The sequence below is a fragment of the Salvia miltiorrhiza genome, chromosome 7 (genome assembly GCF_028751815.1).
Source record: "Salvia miltiorrhiza cultivar Shanhuang (shh) chromosome 7, IMPLAD_Smil_shh, whole genome shotgun sequence".
NCBI lineage: Eukaryota > Viridiplantae > Streptophyta > Magnoliopsida > Lamiales > Lamiaceae > Salvia > Salvia miltiorrhiza.
In genome coordinates this window covers 41759804-41778662 of record NC_080393.1, presented here as the reverse complement: position 1 = coordinate 41778662, position 18859 = coordinate 41759804, and the positions used below count along the sequence as shown (strand labels likewise).

The following is an 18859-nucleotide window of genomic DNA, read 5'->3' as shown; positions in this document are numbered from 1 at the left end:
GACCAACAATCCACTCCGCAAGTGCTTGCCTGGTGCACTGCAAACCGTAAACTGAAGATAAACTCTCTTCAGCACCTACACACCTCGCGTAGGATTTCCCTGCTAAGCACACCTCGTGCTCAGACTTCCCTTTCAGAGTTCAGAGTACCTTCCTGAACCCCGAGTCACTCAAACACTCTTATGGGGGAGAGGTTTAAACGAGTGCCAACTATACTTACAAAGAACAAGTTCTTTGAAGCAAGTTTGACCTTTGGCTTCTGGGTACACAGATATTTGCCTAGGGTCTAAGAGAATGTATGTAATCAGCAGTGACTGATTTTGGCTTTGGTATTCTCTTCTTCGATTCAAGCTTTGAGCGGTTAAGCTTTAGGCTGAGTAGCTATTTCGGCAGAGCTTCAGCTTATGTTGTTGAATCGGTGAAGATTGAAGTGATCCTCGAGCGCTATTTGTAGGAGAACTCTTGAATAGATCCGTTGGCGTAAATCGTCCTCAAGATTTCTTCCGTTGGAGAGCAATTCGAATTTGGGCTGAGGCTTCAATCTTCGAGGTTCCTTGTCTGTGTGGAAACGGCTCTCTTTGAAGGACAGGAGATGTGACATCTCTGAAAAGTAGCCACCAGATAGGAATGACCTCTGCAGAGATAAGATATTGAGATATCTCTGCATTTAATGCGGCTGTACTTGAGCGTACGTGGCTTCCTCTGAACGTTGGAAGATCAGTCCTAGGAGGAATGTTCAACTGATACTTGTCTTTAGTATCAGTCCATGGCGCGCATTAAATAATCAGTCTTCAACTGATTCTTCAACTGATACTTCAGTTGGTAACTCCAGTCTTCAGTCTTCAGTCTTCGTTCTTCAGTCTTCAGTCTTCAACACCGCAACTAAACTAGAAACGAACTCTAACACTTGAGTTCAAAACGATTCTAGTCTATTACATTTAAGTCCTATGAATTTTGGTATCATCAAAACAAGGGTTAGGATATTCCACAAGGTTCCCAACAGATTTCAATTTAGTTTTATGTAGTTTTTATTCTTGAATTGTGATTGAGTGACACAATTACACATTCAAGACATTTACGGTATTTCACACTTTAATTCAATTTATTTTCGTTTAATCATGTTTACGTTTTTCGTTCATGTTTATGCTTTCGTTTTAATTATGCAATTTAAATTATGCACTTTAGTTTCATGTCTAGATTAGAAGTTTTTAATTTACAAGTCTTTAAATTCATAAGTGGGTTTAATTTAAGTTCTTTAAAATCTTGCCTAGGATTTAATAGTTCAACTCGCCTAGTTTAATTTTAAGTTCAGTTTTTAATTAAGTTTTTAATTCTAAGTTTTAGTTTAATAATCAAACTCTTTATTGCTTTCTTTACTGTTTTTTCTCGCGATACAATTAGAAGCCCTTTAAGACTTTCCTTGAGAGATGACACTGGGTCAACTTACCATCACTAGGATGTCCTTGTTCTATTGCAAGTCAAAATAGAGGTGTTCTAGGTTGAGTCACTACACGCAGAATCGCTCCTTCCTCACTCAGAGACATGGAAAAACTCCATACGAGCTATGGAAGAACAGAAAGCCATCGATTGCCTATTATCATAAAGGCAACATGGAAATTTAAAATACATCGAATGAAATGTTTCCCCCACCAGCACCAGACCAATCTCGCTCCCCGCTTAGCCTGCACATTTAGAAATATACGTTGGGCGTGAGTACATAATACTCAGTGGGCAAACGCCGAAAAACAAGAAAGGTGCTCTTAGAGCTATAGGTTTGAAACTTGCCACATCTCAGCAATACACAGGAATAAAGTTAGCGTAAATGAATCTGTGCATGCAGTTTTAATAAACATATCATCATAAAAAAACGATAGCACTATCAAAGTACTCATCATGTATGTACCACATCTACAATTCATCATCATCAAAGGTACTGAGAAGTAGGCCTCCCTCTCAAGTACCGTGACCGGCCGACCCGAAGACGGCTCACAGTCACCTCTGTGCACAAAATCCCGCTTGTGGCAGGACCGAATTCGTCTCATCAATAGAGGGTAACACACAAGCTCAACATCAAAAATTGGCAAGTCAAACAATTCTTAAACATCATTTATCTCAAATCATTTGATAAGCTCATAACATCATTAAATCATTTTAGAAAGCTCATACGATATACGTATACTCAAAATATTGCCCACCTGAAGTCCTTCGCTAATCCTGGAAAGAAATCAGGCGACTTACTTCTTCGTCTCGCTCGGGCCTTCATATATCATCATCATCGTCATCGAAGGTTCATGTGATAAAACAAACCTTAGTCAGAAATTCATTTAGTAAAACCAATCTCATCTCAAACTATAACTTCTCGCTCAACGTCTATTTACCCATTAAAACTCAATCCCTAGGTATTCTTAACTTCTAAAGATTCACACGTCCTACTCTCGACTTAACTCTCAACTCGGATCAAACTCATAGCATTTAAGCACATAAACAAGCATAAACACTTAAGCATATGAAAAACACACATAGACAAGTCAAAAATAAACTTCACTCTGCACTGACTCAACTTCAAAACCTCATCAGACTGGGTACAGAACTCCCCTGGAGTCGTATCCTATACCAAAAGAAACCTCTTTGAGTCTAGTTTCATTTAAAAAAATCAGGATAAAAAACTCCAAGTATTTTAGGAGATATGACTGTTTTACTACAGTCTACCATATTCGGCAGTTTTTGGCAATCGAAAATTTTTATTTTTGAAAAATAGTAAACATTGTGAAAAAGGTATGAAATTTGGTGGGTACATAGCTAAGACACTCATGTCTTAACAATAAAAATTTGGGTTCCAAAACGATAAGGAAAGATACTGAAAAAGGTGACTCTATTGGCTACTCACCGAACATTTCGGCAGAACGTAGCAGTTTTGGTTTGTCATTTTATAAAAATAGTAAACGAAGTCCAAATGACTTGAATTTTTATCGGTGTTCTCAAGACTCTCAAATATACTTACCATAAAATTTTCATGGTGTTTGGGTAACAAAAACCCCTCGAAAACAGTAGGTCAGTGCATCACGAAAAATGACTCTGAACTCAAACACACAAGCAAACATGCTCAACTCAACATTTCTTCAAAGCAAACTCATCAAAGCTTATTTTAAACACTTATAGCATTCAAAAACATTCAAGTACAACATAATGCTCATCATACTCAATCTCGACTCTTCTCTTACATCTTTAGACTCAAATCTCAAGGAAAACGTTTCAACGAACGCATCATTAAAATTCTCTTCTCATTTTCATGCTCAAAATTACTCAAACACTCAAACATGATCTCATTCATCATATAACTCATTATACACATATAGATTCCCTTTTTATCATGTAAACTAAACTCTAATGAAAACTCATGTATCAACATAAAACTCTTAATAGCGAAGCGCATCTCGGATGACGAGTACTTGGCCGGCTGTCCGCGAAGCCTTTTTCTCCAAATCGACAGATCGGATTTTCAAGCGGCGCAGCCACAGTCGCTGAATGAGTTGCAGAATGAGGGAATTTAGGGTGGGTTATTTCATAATAAAAATTTGGAAATGTCTTGTTGGAATTTCGTCGAACAAGATACAGACATTGAGAAATTCAAATTCCTTTTCTTTTTCTTCTTTTTTGGGTAAAAAAAAATGGGGTGTTCGTCCAAATGTGCATTTCTGCATGTGTATTTGATTTCTTATGTTGATTTCTTATGGAGAAATTCAAATTTCTCCATGTGTATTTGATTTCTTATGTTGCAAGATACGTGTAATTCCAGTCAAAATTTGGCATGCATTTGATTAGTAGTTTTTCTTCAAGGATAACTCTTTATTGTGCATTTTTTGTTTGATTAAGTGAAACATAATTTTGATAATAAATGTTGGGAACTCGAAAACGAAGATGAAGTCGATGTCAATACGTAGAAAAATTCGTATGTTGATAGTTCATAATATTGTATTTTTAGTTCATAATAATGTTTATTTTTATTTATAAGAACATTTACTTTTAGTTATTTGTTCAATAAATTATTTTTGTAAACAAAAGTAATTATTGTTGCCAACAAAAGTAACTATTATTACAATGAAATGTAATATTTTTTAATTATTACATTTGTTCACAATAATTGTTACTTTTATTTCCGAGAATTTATAATTTTAGTTATTTAGTTTTCAGGGTTTAGGGTTTAGAAAATATAATATTTTATATTGAATGAAAGGTAAATACTATATTAACATAAGTATACATTTGTGCTAACAAATGTATATTTTATACTTATTAAGAGTAATATTCCTATTAGAGTTTAGGATTTAGTGTTCAAGGTTTAGAGTTCAGGTTTAGGGTTTAAAAAATATACTAATACTTTATATTGAATGAAGTTAAATACTTATATTAACATAAGTATACATTTGTGTGAACAAATGTATATCTTATGCTCATTAAAAGTAAATATTCTTATTATTGTTCAAGATTTAGTGTTTAGGGTTTAGTATTCAGGGTTTAGGGTTTAGAAAATATAATACTTTATATTGAATGAGGTAAATAATTATATTAAAAATATATATTTGTGCTAACAAATGTATATTTTATACTTATTAAAAGTAAATATTGTCTTAATAAAAAGTAATTATTTATATGAAGAAATAATATTTCAAAATTATTACATTTTACACGAAAATTTTTGATATAAAGAAAGGTAATGTTCTAAAAATATTATTTTTCTTCATTCAGATAATTACTTTTCATCATAACAATATATACTTTGAAATAACTTAGAAATAAATAAATCAATATAAAAACGCAAAAAAAACACAAATTAAAAAATAAACACAAAAAAAAAGTAGAAAAACATTGAGAAAAGGTAGAATAAGATGTTGCAAAACACAATATAAAAAAAGCAAAAAAGAATAAATATTAAAAAAAGTACAAATTAAAAAATAAACACAAAAAAAATAGTAGAAAAACATTGTAGAATAAGATATTTCAAAACACAAAAAATTCGCTAGTAAAAATGGTTCCAGTCGAACCTATGACATTCATGTTGAACAACTTAAGACACACACAGTAGCCATTACACCACAACACCTGTTTTCTTTTTAACTGTGAACACATTAACATAGATTGTGTAATCGGTTCGGGTCAAGACGGACCCGACCCGGTCGCATAGTATGCGGTTGCCGCATACAAGACCATCCCTTTATTCAAAGCCGTTTTCTTCATTAAAAGCACAACCCAACTTTTAAGTAAATAGGTCCAAGTTTAAATAAAGGGTATACACAACCCCCATTTTACTCACTATAACCTCTAACTTAAAATAAATAAATAAATAAATAATATTAATAAATAAACTGTTTTGCCCTTATAGCCCCAAAAAATTAAAACTTCACCGATTAGAAATCTATATACATAAAAATACGACAAGGAATTTTAATAAAACTTATAGCCCCAAATTAATATAAGAAACCTTCAAGAGATTCCTTGAGAACGAAACATGCAAAAGAAAATTGAAGAATAACACAATTTCTTTAAAAAAGAACATATAGTTTCAATCAAATAGGTAGTATGACAACATTTATCCTATCAAATGATTACATACAAGGATGCTCTTTGGGGAATAGATACTTGTCGATTGTAGAATAGGATATAGAAAGCTCTGGTGAATTTGGGCTCTACCGTCTTGTTTCGCTAATTAGGAATCTGGTTGTGGTAGAGAGCTCCAGCAAAAATTAGTTGATCTAGAACCACCCACACCATTCCTATAATTCCACCCAAGTTGGAGACAGTGGAACGATCAAGAGTTTATGTCGTCGGAATATTTTATTTTCAATGTTGAATTGCTGTGGGAGGTCGTAGACGTCGACTTTTCCGTTTCTCTTCCTCATTAATTAGGCATATCAGTCATGGATAACTGGGGTATTTGATTTTCCAATTCGTTTTATCGACTTAAAAATATATTTTGATCTTCAATTTTGTTGGGGCTATACATTTTATTGTATTCTAGCGTATTTTTGTATCTTTAGATTTTTAGTTATTAAAGTTTACATTATTCATTAATATTTTTATTTTTATTTTAAAATAAAGGCTACAATGAGTAAAATGGAGGCCGTGTATAATATTACCCTTAAATAAAAAGAAGCAGGCCAGTTCATTTGATCAAATCTCAGCCCAAACAAAATAAAATAAAGTAGCGCAACTTAAAGCCCAAACCTACCTCCCTTTCTTCTTCCTTTTTCTTTTACACGGAACCCTCTCTCTGTGTCTGAAATCGCGCACACACAGATACAACTTACAAACGACTCCTTCCTTACCTAAATCTAAGAAATGCATTACTTTGACAATCATGAAATTTAGTGGTGTGATTTTTTAACTTGACTCTACTTAAATTATCATGAATTTACGATGTTTGAGGTTGCAAGAGCTTCTCCATCACCATTAAGTTGTTGTTGTACAAGTCGATCTATCTTCCTGAATTGATGAGACCACTCTGGATTGTAGAGGATTTGTCGTTGATCGAATCTATTGTCGTCAGATGAGTGAGTCTGCAAAAAACTCAAGCAAAAACTTAATGTTTCTTCATTAGCTAAATCAATTAATTATGAGAAAATTTTAATACCTCCATTAAATAAGAAGGCGTTAGAATGGTCATCTTATGTCGACTAATTGAGTAACACTTGAAGAAAAGTTTCACTTTCTTTGCTATTTCTGTTGGACTTAACTTTGCGCCCCATTTATCGCATAGATCCTGTCACAATAGTTAATTAGATTATAAATAGGGCCAATTGTCCATAAATACATGAAATATATCACACCAAATTTCAATTTTTAACCAACATTAATATTTTATTTGTTAATAATTCATAGCTTTTCGAATTTGACCCGAATTAAATTTTTTACCTGAATTAATTCTATATCGAAATTATATTACGTGATAATTTTTAAGGTGGGCTAAAAACTGATCATTTTTAGGGTGGACTAAAAAGAAAAAAGAAAAAGACGAGGTACACTAAAAAAAGGCAAAAAAATAAATAAATTATAAAGCTAAAACACCGTTTTAGTTCAAATTACCTAGTCATAGAAAAAGGCAAAAAAATAAATAAATTATAAAGCTAAAACATTGTTTTAGTTCAAATTACCTAGTCATAGAAAAAGGCAAAAAAATGAATAAATTATAAAGCTAAAACATCGTTTTAGTTCAAATTACCTAGTCATAGCCAGCTCAAATGCCATGTAGTACAATTTAGGTGTCGTCCACGTACGATTAAATGTAGCCAAAAATTTAACTTGGACATATTTCAAAAGAATTCAAAGTTTATGAATGAATTAACCAAAAATTAATGTTGGTTAAAACCAAAATTTGATCATATTTTATGTATCTAGATAAAATTAACCATTATAAATAAATCTAAATTCATTCGATTTTATCTTCTTAACTCCATCCTATATAAATATATACCTCAAACATGGACACTGGTCCGCAACGTAAAGTCTTTCGCAACCTTCCATATGTTGAAAGTTCTTCGTCTGTCATTCCTGTCTCCATTCTCTCCTATATATTGTCCAACGAGAGCGATCAGAAAATGATGTACGTGTGAAAGTAAAATTAATTTCATCATACCAAAGAATCAATAGTAGTGTCTTCAATGTTTGCTAAAGATGAGTAACCCAGATTGGCAGCAGCCCATTTCAAGAATGCTCGAAGATCTTGCATATTTATGCTTCCAATTGGATTGATGTCACCCGAGCTGCAGCCATACTTGAAAATGACAAATTTTTATCAGCAAAGAAATTGAAATTAATATATTTAATTAGGTTCCAATAAAAAAAAGAAAAAAAAAGAAGACAATATTGTTCAGACCTTGGTATGGTTACCACATAATCCTTCATCGGCAGTGGTGCTACTCAAAACCAGATAAAAACCGGAGTTGTGGTGGGCGCATGGCAAGAGTGAGGCTAGCATGAATGCCACCATCATTTTTGTTCGACTGCTAATTTTTTGTATCTCAATATTTGTGGCCTGATATATATACCAACACTTCCTCTTATCAATAACTCAGCATTTATATGTCTACTCTCAACCTTGTTCCCCATATTTTATAGGCTATTAATAAAGACCGTGTCCCTTATATTAAACTCCTGGATTTAATTCTATTAAACTTTCAAATCTCAAAAGATAAAGATGTTAAATCTCACCCTAATGTAAAGATATGAATGAAATATATATATATATCTAGAGAGAGAAAGAAATAGAGCGAAAAATGATCCGGTGAGAATAGTCAAATGTGATGAGAAATGAGAATGAATTTAAAATGTTAGATATTCAAATGATATGACTGATATTAATTTATTCAAACTTATCATATAAAAGAAAAATAATGAATAAGCCATCATAAATCTATGAATAAGCCAATATAAATCTACGAATAAGCCATTATAATGCATTAATAGTTGTTCAAATCTAGGTTCTAATCCTGGATGGGACGAAAATTTCACCATATTAACTTAATACACTATTCATGAACTACAAACAGTTTATTCGTATTATTGACTTATTCATTCTTATTTCTCACGAAAATATTTATTCTCACTATAATTTAATATATATATATATATATATATATATATATCATCTTTAGCTATTAGATCATGGAGATCTGTGGTAGATACATCATTTTGTTGGATGAATTACTGATCTTACGTACGTTCAAAATTCATAGAAAACAAAAAATTTAATTTTTAAATTAATACATTTTCACAACGAATTCATGCATATTTTATACTCCATCTGTCCCAGTTTTTAGTATCTAACTTTTCTTTTTTGGCAGTCCCACATTTTAGTATACATTACTCCCTCCGTCCACGAAATGAGTACTCATATTTCCTTTTTCGTCCGTCCACGAAATGAGTATTCATTTCCCTTTTTGGCAAGTGTACCCCACACATCCCTTTAATTAATACACTCAAAAAGTGGGACCCTTAAACTATTCACACTACACTCCATACATTTCTTAAAACCCGTGCCGTCCACAAATGGGTACTCATTTCGTGGACGGAGGGAGTATTATTTTTAGTAAAAGTAGGTGGGAGTTGGGACCCTTGCTCTACTTTAATTATTTTAACACTTATACATAAAAGGTGGGACCCTTATTCTACTCACAACACACTCAACCATTTTATTAAAACACGTATCACTTTCAAATGGATACTAAAAGTTGGGACAAATGAATGAAATTAAGATTTAATATAAAAGAAAAAGAAAAAATCATTTTAAGCATACTAAGGGTACGAAACTCGAAAGGAGATCGTTAAACAAAAATACCTAATCAAAACACACAAGCAAACTCTAAAAACAACCAACACATCGACTAAATAATAGAATAATCGTCCATTTTATCCGACCAACGTCCATGGACAATATTATTCATTGCACGTATACTAAAAAGTTGGGACAAATGAAGTATAAATTAAAGGGTTAATTGCATCAAAATACCTGACCTTTTCCCAAATTTTGGTTTTTTGACAAACTTTTAAACTGTAGCAAAAATTTTAGCTACGTTTCAATTTATTGCAATGTCCCTCCCACGTATATTTCCGACCAAATCCATTATTTCCAGCCAATTTATTTTAGCTACGTTTCAATTTATTGCAATGGATTTGAGACGACAATGTTTCATTACCCGGCACGACAAGCCACCTAAGCTTTACGGAGGTCCACCTCAGCATGGATTTGACCAAAAATATACGTGGGACGGACATTGCAATAAATTGAAACGTAGCTAAAATTTTTGCTACAATTAAAAAGGTCAGGTATTTTGATGCAATTAACCCTAAATTAAATATATGTAGTTTGTATTTTAAAAAGGATTTGTAGTATAACCCCTTTTAACAAAGATATATTACATGGGATTAAGAAAAGCATGGTATAGTCATGAAATTTAATAAGAGATTTGCAATTTGTTGAGGTGTGTATACTAGAGGTTCAGTATAATTTACTTCGTTCGTTCCATTATAAATATCTCATTTTTTTTGGCAACATATTTTTTCTCTCTATCTAATATTTAAATAATTTTCACCAACTCACTTAATCTACTAATTACGTAATTCTTAATTTCTGTGATCAAAAGTAATGAGAATTTATAATGGAACGGATGGAGTAATAATGAACGGGAGAGACTAAAATAAAAACTTTTTTTACCATATAAAATAGGATCCAATAACAGCCATTGGATTTGGAAGATCTAATGGTGAAGATTAATCTTAAATCTCATTTGTAAAATACACGGCTGTTACTAAGGAGGATATGTTAGTAATTATAGATTTGATGCAATCCGTTTCTTCCATATCTTGCGGATATTATTTATTAAAAATATATTACTTTCCATGTACAATTAAATCAAAAAAATTTCCTTTAAACCTATACGTTTTCCATTAAACAATCTGCAAAAATAATGAGAATCGTTGTGTACTGAAATTACGTACTATTATCTATGTTTAAATTCACGAAACTCTTTGTTTAAATTCATACTGATTTATATAATAATTCACACTTAAAATATAAATAGAGGAATCTGATGAATTACATGTATGAACTATAATTTTATGAACACATATATATTGTATTGTGGGTTACAAGCTTGTAGAATATGAATTACATGTATGAATTGTAATTTTACTTGTTTTAAATTTTTAGTTATAATAACGTGCATATAAAATTTTATCACATTTCGTATGAAATATGAAACAGTTACTCGTGATTAATGTTACGAATTATTATGCTTTAAGTGTATGAATTAAATGGATTATTTTTATTATTTATGCTTTAAGTGTATGAATTAAATGGAACATATTTCGTTTGAACTATGAAGCAGTTTCTCGTGATTAATGTTACGAATTAGTATGATTTAAGTGTACGAATTAAATGGATCATTCTGTATCTCAATGATAAGATTTTCCTTTCCAAAAAATGTGGCTTTAATTTCGGAAACGGGTTATTAAGATAGAAAGAGAGATTAAATTACAGTACCCAATTATACCCTTGATCGAAAATTATCTATGAACGAATGTAACAGCCCATAAAAAATTAATCTAAGCCGTTCAAGATTTGATTTTTATGGTTAGGCTTTATTCTTATATTATAGTCTAAGGTGAGTTTTCTGTATAGCCCTCCCCTATATATATATATATATATATATATATATATATATATATATATAGAGAGAGAGAGAGAGAGAGAGAGAGAGAGAGAAGGGTTCAACAGAGAAGATAAATATTGTGGAGAATAGAGAATTCGTAAAATAAAAACGAACAGATCATCTATAATTTTAATGAACAGATCAATGTACCGCATGAACAGCAATTTGCCCCGGGTTCGAATCCTGCTGGTGGCGAATTTTTCTATATTTTTACTAAATACGTCTGTTCATTAGTTATGTTGATCTGTTCGTAAAATATATAGATTTGTTCATGATGAATAAAAAGATAATTCTCTGTTGAACTCAACCCTATATATATATATATATATATGATCATGTAGTACCATGTCTTAATGTAGTATGTAGTACCCAATCTTGACCACACATTTTGGACATGTGGCACATCAAGATTGTGACACGTGACAAGGAGCTTCCAAGGTAAAATCTGTAGAGGGGTAAAATCGGAATATATTTTTAGGATATTAAAAAAAATAATTTTTTTCAAAATAGACATATTTTACATGCATATTATATCACATAAAAATGTATAAAACTTGACACAAAAAATGCATAACTTTGAACAGAAACATGCATTTCATTTTTACAAATTTGATATTTTCGCCACCCGACCCCACATCACGCCCAACCCTCCCCATGATCAACCCCTACCCCACTCCCAAGAAACAGACATGTTTCACATGCATATAAAATCACACAAAAATATATAAAGTTTTACATAGTTACATAAAGTTTCACGTAAAGAATGCATTAAATTATACAAAAAATGCATTTCATTTTTGCAAATATGATATTTTTGCCACCCCGCCCTAGCACCACCCACCAAGCCAATTTTTTTTCTTTTCACAAATCTGATTTTTTTAACCGCTGCCCCCCTTCCCCCCAGCCCCATGCCAAATTTTTTTATTATTTTTTTATTTTTTCACAAATCTGATCTTTTCACAAATCTGAAAAAATAAAAAATATAATTTTTTTTGGCTTGGGGGTGGGGTGGGGAGTGGCGAAAATACCAGAATTTGTAAAATTAAAAAAATGTTGGCTTGGGGTGGTGGGTGGGGGGGGGTGGGGTAGCGAAAATAACAGATTTGTTAAAAGGAAATGCATTTTTTGTATAATTTAATGCATTTTTATATGAAAATTTATGCATTTTTATGTGAAATTATATGCATGTAAAACATGTCAGTTTTTAGGGGGTGCGGGGTTGTGTGGGGTGGGGTGGCAAAAATATCAAATTTGTAAAAATGTAATGCATTTTTCTGTTCAAAATTATGCATTTTTGTGTCAAGCTTTATGTATTTTTGTGTAAAATTATATGAATGTAAAACATGTCAATTTTTGGGGGGTGGGTGGGGTTGGGGTGGGCCAGTGATGAAAATTTCAGATTTCTGAAAAAGTGCAATGTATTTTTTGTACACTTTAATGTATTTATGCGTGTTCTGTTATGCATTTTTATGTGAAACTTTATACATAAAAAATATATTTTCCCAGAAAATCTAAAAAAAATCAACAAATATATATGTATATTTATATATATATTTTCATTTTTTTTAATAACCAAAAATAATTTTCCGATTTTATCCATGTGCAGATTTTATCTCGAAATGCCTTGAAAGCACTTTACCACCTGTCACAATTTTGATGCGCCTCATATCTCAAATATATGATTAAAATTGGATACTGCACATTAAGACATGGTACTAAAGGAACTCATCCATCTATATATATAAGTTAGGTAAAAGTGTACCTTTTTCCCCGGGATGAGAGTTCGGAACAAGGATAGCAACGCAGATACCACTCCATTTATAGCAATGTCGACATGCCATGACCCGATTTGCTCTGCCACCACCCTGCTGCTTGACCCCCCTTCACAACTATCCCATCTATTTTTAGCTTATTCATTCAATATTAATATATTACTATCATATATGCTCAAATTCAATCTCACCTGCCCATATAAATTGTGTAGAATATCCGTTTAGCTAATTCTTTGCTGTCCGTTGGAAATTGTCCATCATTGTAGTGCCCAATTCTCATTGCATCAGCTTTCACTTGTTCATCCCCATTTGCAATTTCTGCCAACTTATTTGAAACATTATTTGTTTAGTAAAAGAGTGGGGTTGATATTTTAGAATAGAAGAGAGACGACGACCTTTGACGACGAGTTGACACATACAACCAACAATAGCAGCAACAGAGGAAGAAGCCACTCCACCAGAGAGTGGAAGCAGAAAACCCGAGGCGCCGCTTCTTCTTAGATAATTCCACAACCAGCAAGCTGCCCCCATCGCTATCTCCTCTTCACCACACACACTCTCAACCTATACTTCTTCAATTCATTAATTACATATTCAATCATTCTATCCTAATGAAAAGCTTGGATTGATTTACCTTTATTGGAGTTGAAACTGAGTTTTGGAGCTTGAAAGAGTGGCAAAGCTTGTAAGGTATAAAAATGGATGGAACTTTCTTTTTGCAACTTGCTTGTTCCCGATAGCTGCTGTTAGAGAGTCTCAAATTGGTCACCTGCAACTTGGTCAACAAAAATCTAACTTAATATACATATCACAAAATTCGAGAAGTTGATATTTTTATAATATTTAGGATAAAGTTGAGTTGCATACCTTGTCTAGATCTACTTGGGCAATGGCCATATCGACATCTTTCAATGAAAATTGTTGGGCATGGGCAACCACATCTCCATTTGCAACAATACATGAGCATCCATCTGCACATCAAATTAAACAAATTTAGAGAATTATTGATATATATATATATATATATATATATATATAAGTAGGTAGGAGTAGGTGGAAAGCAATCTACCATAGTAAACCCTGGAACCATCACATCCTAAGTGATTACTGTACATGTAAACTCCTCCACGAGCAGACATGGCGGTGGTGATAAGGCGAAGACGACGATCCTTCTTCTGCTTTAGATGAATGCTTCCACTTGCATTCATGAATACTTCTACTCCATTCAATGCCAGTTCAGGGTGAACTTGTACTGGACTAAATAATTCCATGCAGATTTCAGCTGCAACAGCTCTAAGAACAACACATAATATTGTATAAGTTAGTATGGCTTAGTTGTAATTTTAACCCATTCTCAAACACATACAAAAATAAAAAAATGTCCACACAAATTAGAACATATAAATAATACCCATTTAAGATATTTATACCCTTCATGAAAATATAATTAAAAATAATTATACTCTTCTCTCTCTTTCTCTCTCTTAGTTCTCCGATGCTCGACGCTCGACATTCGATGCTCAATGCTCGAGTGTCGAGCAATAGCTCAATTTGAACTATTGCTTAACGATCGGTCGAGCAAGTGAACGTCGAGCATCAAGTCGAGTATATGTTAGGGTTGAGAATTCATTTTGATTCAAGTATTTTGGTGTTGGTTGGTGGTAGTATTGTAGATTTGCAAAGTACAACGATTGGCAATGACGCGGTGGTCGTCGATTGACGATGGCATGCGGTGGAAGTCGGCTGCCGATGGGCTGTGGTAATCAATCGACGGTGGCATGCGGTGATTATGGGCGGTCAGCGGGTGGTGGTAGGACTTCACTTTTTTATTTTATTATTTTAATTTTTTTTATAATTTTAATAAAATAAATGGACATAAGAATAAAAATATCTTAAATTATTATTACTTGTATGGTTTGTAAAGGGTGGGTATTTTTAAAATTTTATCTTTCAAAAGAGTTTTTTTTTTTTTTTATCATTTTACCCTAATTATTATTATTATAAAATACACATGCACTCAAACAAAATATAAATTATGGTTAATTATGCTAAAGAACAAGTAATTAATTTGTTCCTCATTGTTACCATAGTAATAAATATATGGGCCTAGAGTAGATTGTGGAGTACTAGTTTTTACTGCACAGCATGTATTAGTACATATTCCTTCGTCCCATTATAAATGATTCAAAGCTTTTTGATACAAAAATTAAAAAGAAAATGTAAATTGCTTAAAAGTGGTAGGTCTATATTTTTTTAAAAGTTAAATTTTTTCATTTATGAAAATAGGCAATTTATAGTTGGACGTCCCATAATGGAATAGAGATCACTTTTGATGAGACGGATGAAGTATTGTTTTTTACTTGTATTAGTTCATATATTTCTAAAAGTCCTAAAAAGTACTCCCTCCGTCCACGAAATAAACTCTTACTTACCCTTAAATATTTGTTCAATTATACATTCTCTTATTTTCTACATTTACTACCTTTTACTATTCATGGACCCACCACATAACACTTTTATCTCTTTTATATTCTAAATATATACTATTCCATCCATCCTATGAATCTTGAGTTACTTCTTTTTGGCACTGGAATTAAAGAGTTGAAGATTAATGTTTTAAGTGTGTAGGTAATAAAGTAGAAAAATACACAATTAATTAAGATAAGTTTAATTAGAATCCCTTATTTTTTTCCTAATTATTACTCCCTCCGTCCACCAATCAACTTCCCATTTGGTGGTCGGCACAGAAACTAAGAAAGCTGAAAAATGTGGTGTAAAAGACTAAAAGGGTAGTGTTAACATATTTTGATTACTTTTACTAATCTTTCACTAGCAATTTGACATTATTTTAATGCCTTGACTTAAAGTTTTTTTTTTGATAAGCTATTTGTTGATAAATAAACTGAAAATTCAAAAATACATAAATAAATAAACTGATAATTTAGAAAATAAATAAATAAATAAACTGGAAATAAATTTTTCAGAAAATAAATAAACTGAAAATTCAAAAATAAATAAATAAATAAATAAATAAATTGAAAATTCGAAAATAAATAAATAAATAAACTGAAAATTCAGAAAATAAATAAATAAATAAACTAGAAAATAAATAAACTGAAAATTCAAAAAATAAATAAATAAACTGGAAATAAATTTTTCTGAAAATAAATAAACTGAAAATTCAAAAATAAATAAATAAATAAACTGAAAATTCAGAAAATAAATAAATAAACTGGAAATAAAGTTTTCAGAAAATAAATAAACTGAAAATTCAAAAATAAATAAACTGAAAATTCAGAAAATAAATAAATAAACTGGAAAATAAATAAATAAATAAATTGAAAATTTAGAAAATGAATAAATTGGAAATAAATAAATAAACTGGAAATAAATTTTTCAGAAAATAAATAAACTGGAAAATAAATAAATAAATAAATAAATAAATTGAAAATTTAGAAAATGAATAAATTGGAAATAAATAAATAAACTGGAAATAAATTTTTCAGAAAATAAATAAACTGAAAATTCGAAATATCCTAGTCCATTTAATTAACATTAAAATGTCCTATTTAGGGAGTGCTAATATAATCGGCCCATTTAATTAACATCAAAATTGGATCAATTAGACAGGTAATGATAGAGTGTGGTGGATCCAATTGGTAAAGTGTAGCAATTTAAAAAGTAAGAGATGGTATATATGTCCAAAAAACAGAGTGAAAGTTAATTGGTGGACAAAATTTTAGAGGCAAATGGGAAGTTGATTGGTGGACGAAGGGAGTACTATATATAGAAATGACTCAAAATTCGTGGAACGACCGAAAAAGAAAATTGACTCAAGATTCGTGGGACGGATGGAGTATCATTTATCACTCATGGGCCCACTCACAACATATTTATCACTTTTACATTCTATATTTATTACTCCCTCCGTCCCAAACGAAATGTCCTCTTTCTTTTCGGCACGGAGATTAAGAAATGTGTATAAAGTAAATAAAGTGGGTTGGTGAAAATTATTTAAATATTAAGTATAGAGAGAGAGTGTATTGCCAAAAAAGGAAACAGGACATTTCGTTTGGGACAGCCCAAAAAGAAAAACATGACATTTCGTTTGGGACGGAGGGAGTATCATTTATCACTCATAGATCCACCACACAACACATTTATCACTTTTGTCACTCATTAAATTTTTAAGTTTTCTTAATCTTCGTGTCGAGCATCAAATGAGAGTTTATTTCGTGAATGGAGGATGTATATGAATTACCATGCTGATCTGAATGGACTGAACTAGGGTGGATCAGACCATGGGAACTAGGCATCTGGTGGTATATCTAGTTGGAAACCGGATTAAGAAAAAGAAAAAAAAAAAAAAAAAAAAAAGACGACTTCTAAAAGAATTCCCTCGTACACTAAACTTTCAAAGTTCTACATCAAAGAACAGCAATTGCCTCAACAATAATAATAATAATACTCCTAATAATCTTTGATGGTGCGGAACTTTATTTCCTGAATTATTTGGACAACTTTCCACCTTATTTTTTTCTCAATTATTAAAGGCTTGTTTTGTGAGTATATTTTTTATTTTTTGATAAAACATTTTTTACTTCTTTCTTCAAAAAAAGGTGGAAGTGAAAGAGAGAGGGGAGACTAACGTGTCCAGAAATTGAATGTAGGCATATCCAAAAGGTGCGGTTGGCTGGGAGATGGCTTCCGCCACATCCGACGGAAGCAGGAAGTCGTCGAGGCGCGGCTCCGTCTGCTTCCAGGCCGTGAACCACCTGAGCTCGGCGCAGCCGCCCCCGTTGGCCAGCCACATCTTGGGCCGTATCAACACGATCTTCCTGTTCAGGCACAGCACCTGGCAGTTGTACACCTCCGCCCCTCTGCTCACCGGCATCCCAAAGCTGCACAGAATCTCATCCGTCCAATCGCCCGCCACCAGCTCCGTCAAGCACTCCCACCTACACAATCGGTTATACTTACTTAATTAAAATATTAAATCAGCTACAAATAAATAGAATAATATGCAATACGCACGCGTGGGTGATAGTGTCTTGCTCAAGAAAATGATCCTCGCAGCCGTAGCCGGTGATCTCCAGCTCTGGCCCCAGCCGGATCGTGGCGCTGGCGGCCTTCGCACGGCGTATTGACTCCTTTATGTTGCCCATGTTGTTGTCGAAATCCATTGCCCATTGGTTCAAGCTGCACGTCGCCACCTTCAACACTCTCATCTTCAAATCTGTTCACAGCTCTATGCTTTGTTTAAAACACACACACTCAAACTCAACGATTTATATATATAAGCAATGCTTACATGACTGTGTATGTCAATTTGCAGATCTAGTTACGGTCATGGTTCACGTGTTCTTTGTTACTCCCTCCGTCCACTAATTCATGACCTAAGGAGCAAAACACGGGTTTTAAGAAAAAATGTATTTTTATTAGTTGAGTGGAGAAAGGGACCCACAATTAATGTATTGTTTATTAGTTGAGTGGAGAAAAAGTGTATTGTTTTGGGACCCACCAATTAAATATAAATAAAAACTTACTAAAAATGGATAAGCCTTGAATTGGTGGACGTCCCAAAAAAGAAAGAAGGCCTTGAATTAGTGGACGGAGGGAGTATTTAATAAAAGAATGGTGCAATTTCGACGGAATCTTTTTTTGGGAATCGACCTAAGATATGAGAATATGGATTACTTTTTTTAAGATTAAATCCAACTTAATTTAAACTTGAATTCAATGGATGCAACTAATCTGTAAAGCACATCCAATTAAAAAAGAATCCCGCCCACACTAGGATAAAATTTAAATTTATCCCCTTAACACAAATTCTCATATGCAATTAATTTTACCATATACAACATGATAATGCAAGAAAGACATAT

At 32.4% G+C, this 18859-nt stretch overlaps 1 protein-coding gene across 2 annotated transcripts; it reads right to left on the bottom strand.

The window, feature by feature from the left end:
• Window positions 1-6121: 6121 nt before the first annotated feature.
• On the bottom strand, window positions 6122-18531 carry LOC130992981 (glutamine-dependent NAD(+) synthetase-like). Of its 2 annotated transcripts, none has more exons than XM_057917690.1 (13): window positions 18009-18531; window positions 17624-17932; window positions 14044-14267; window positions 13842-13945; window positions 13609-13749; window positions 13370-13538; window positions 13166-13292; window positions 12965-13091; window positions 7869-8027; window positions 7629-7766; window positions 7467-7559; window positions 6627-6755; window positions 6122-6552 (listed from the first exon to the last, which is right to left on the bottom strand). In XM_057917690.1, the coding sequence occupies exons 1-13, from the start codon at window positions 18200-18202 to the stop codon at window positions 6400-6402; spliced, it is 2067 nt and encodes a 688-aa protein (XP_057773673.1). In that variant the 5' UTR covers window positions 18203-18531; the 3' UTR covers window positions 6122-6399. The 2 variants fall into 2 exon arrangements, with proteins under 2 accessions (XP_057773673.1, XP_057773674.1); XM_057917691.1 differs by having other exon boundaries at window positions 13609-13743; window positions 18009-18530.
• Between the last annotated feature and the right edge of the window lie 328 nt (window positions 18532-18859).

Coding starts and splice junctions, on each gene's coding strand:
- LOC130992981 (XM_057917690.1), bottom strand. CDS start 18,202: ATGAGAGTGTTGAAGGTGGCGACGTGCAGCTTGAACCAATGGGCAATG. Junction 13,750..13,841: donor CCCAAGTAGATCTAGACAAG/GTATGCAACTCA, acceptor TTGTTGACCAAG/TTGCAGGTGACCAATTTGAG. Junction 13,293..13,369: donor GTGTCAACTCGTCGTCAAAG/GTCGTCGTCTCT, acceptor ATAAGTTGGCAG/AAATTGCAAATGGGGATGAA.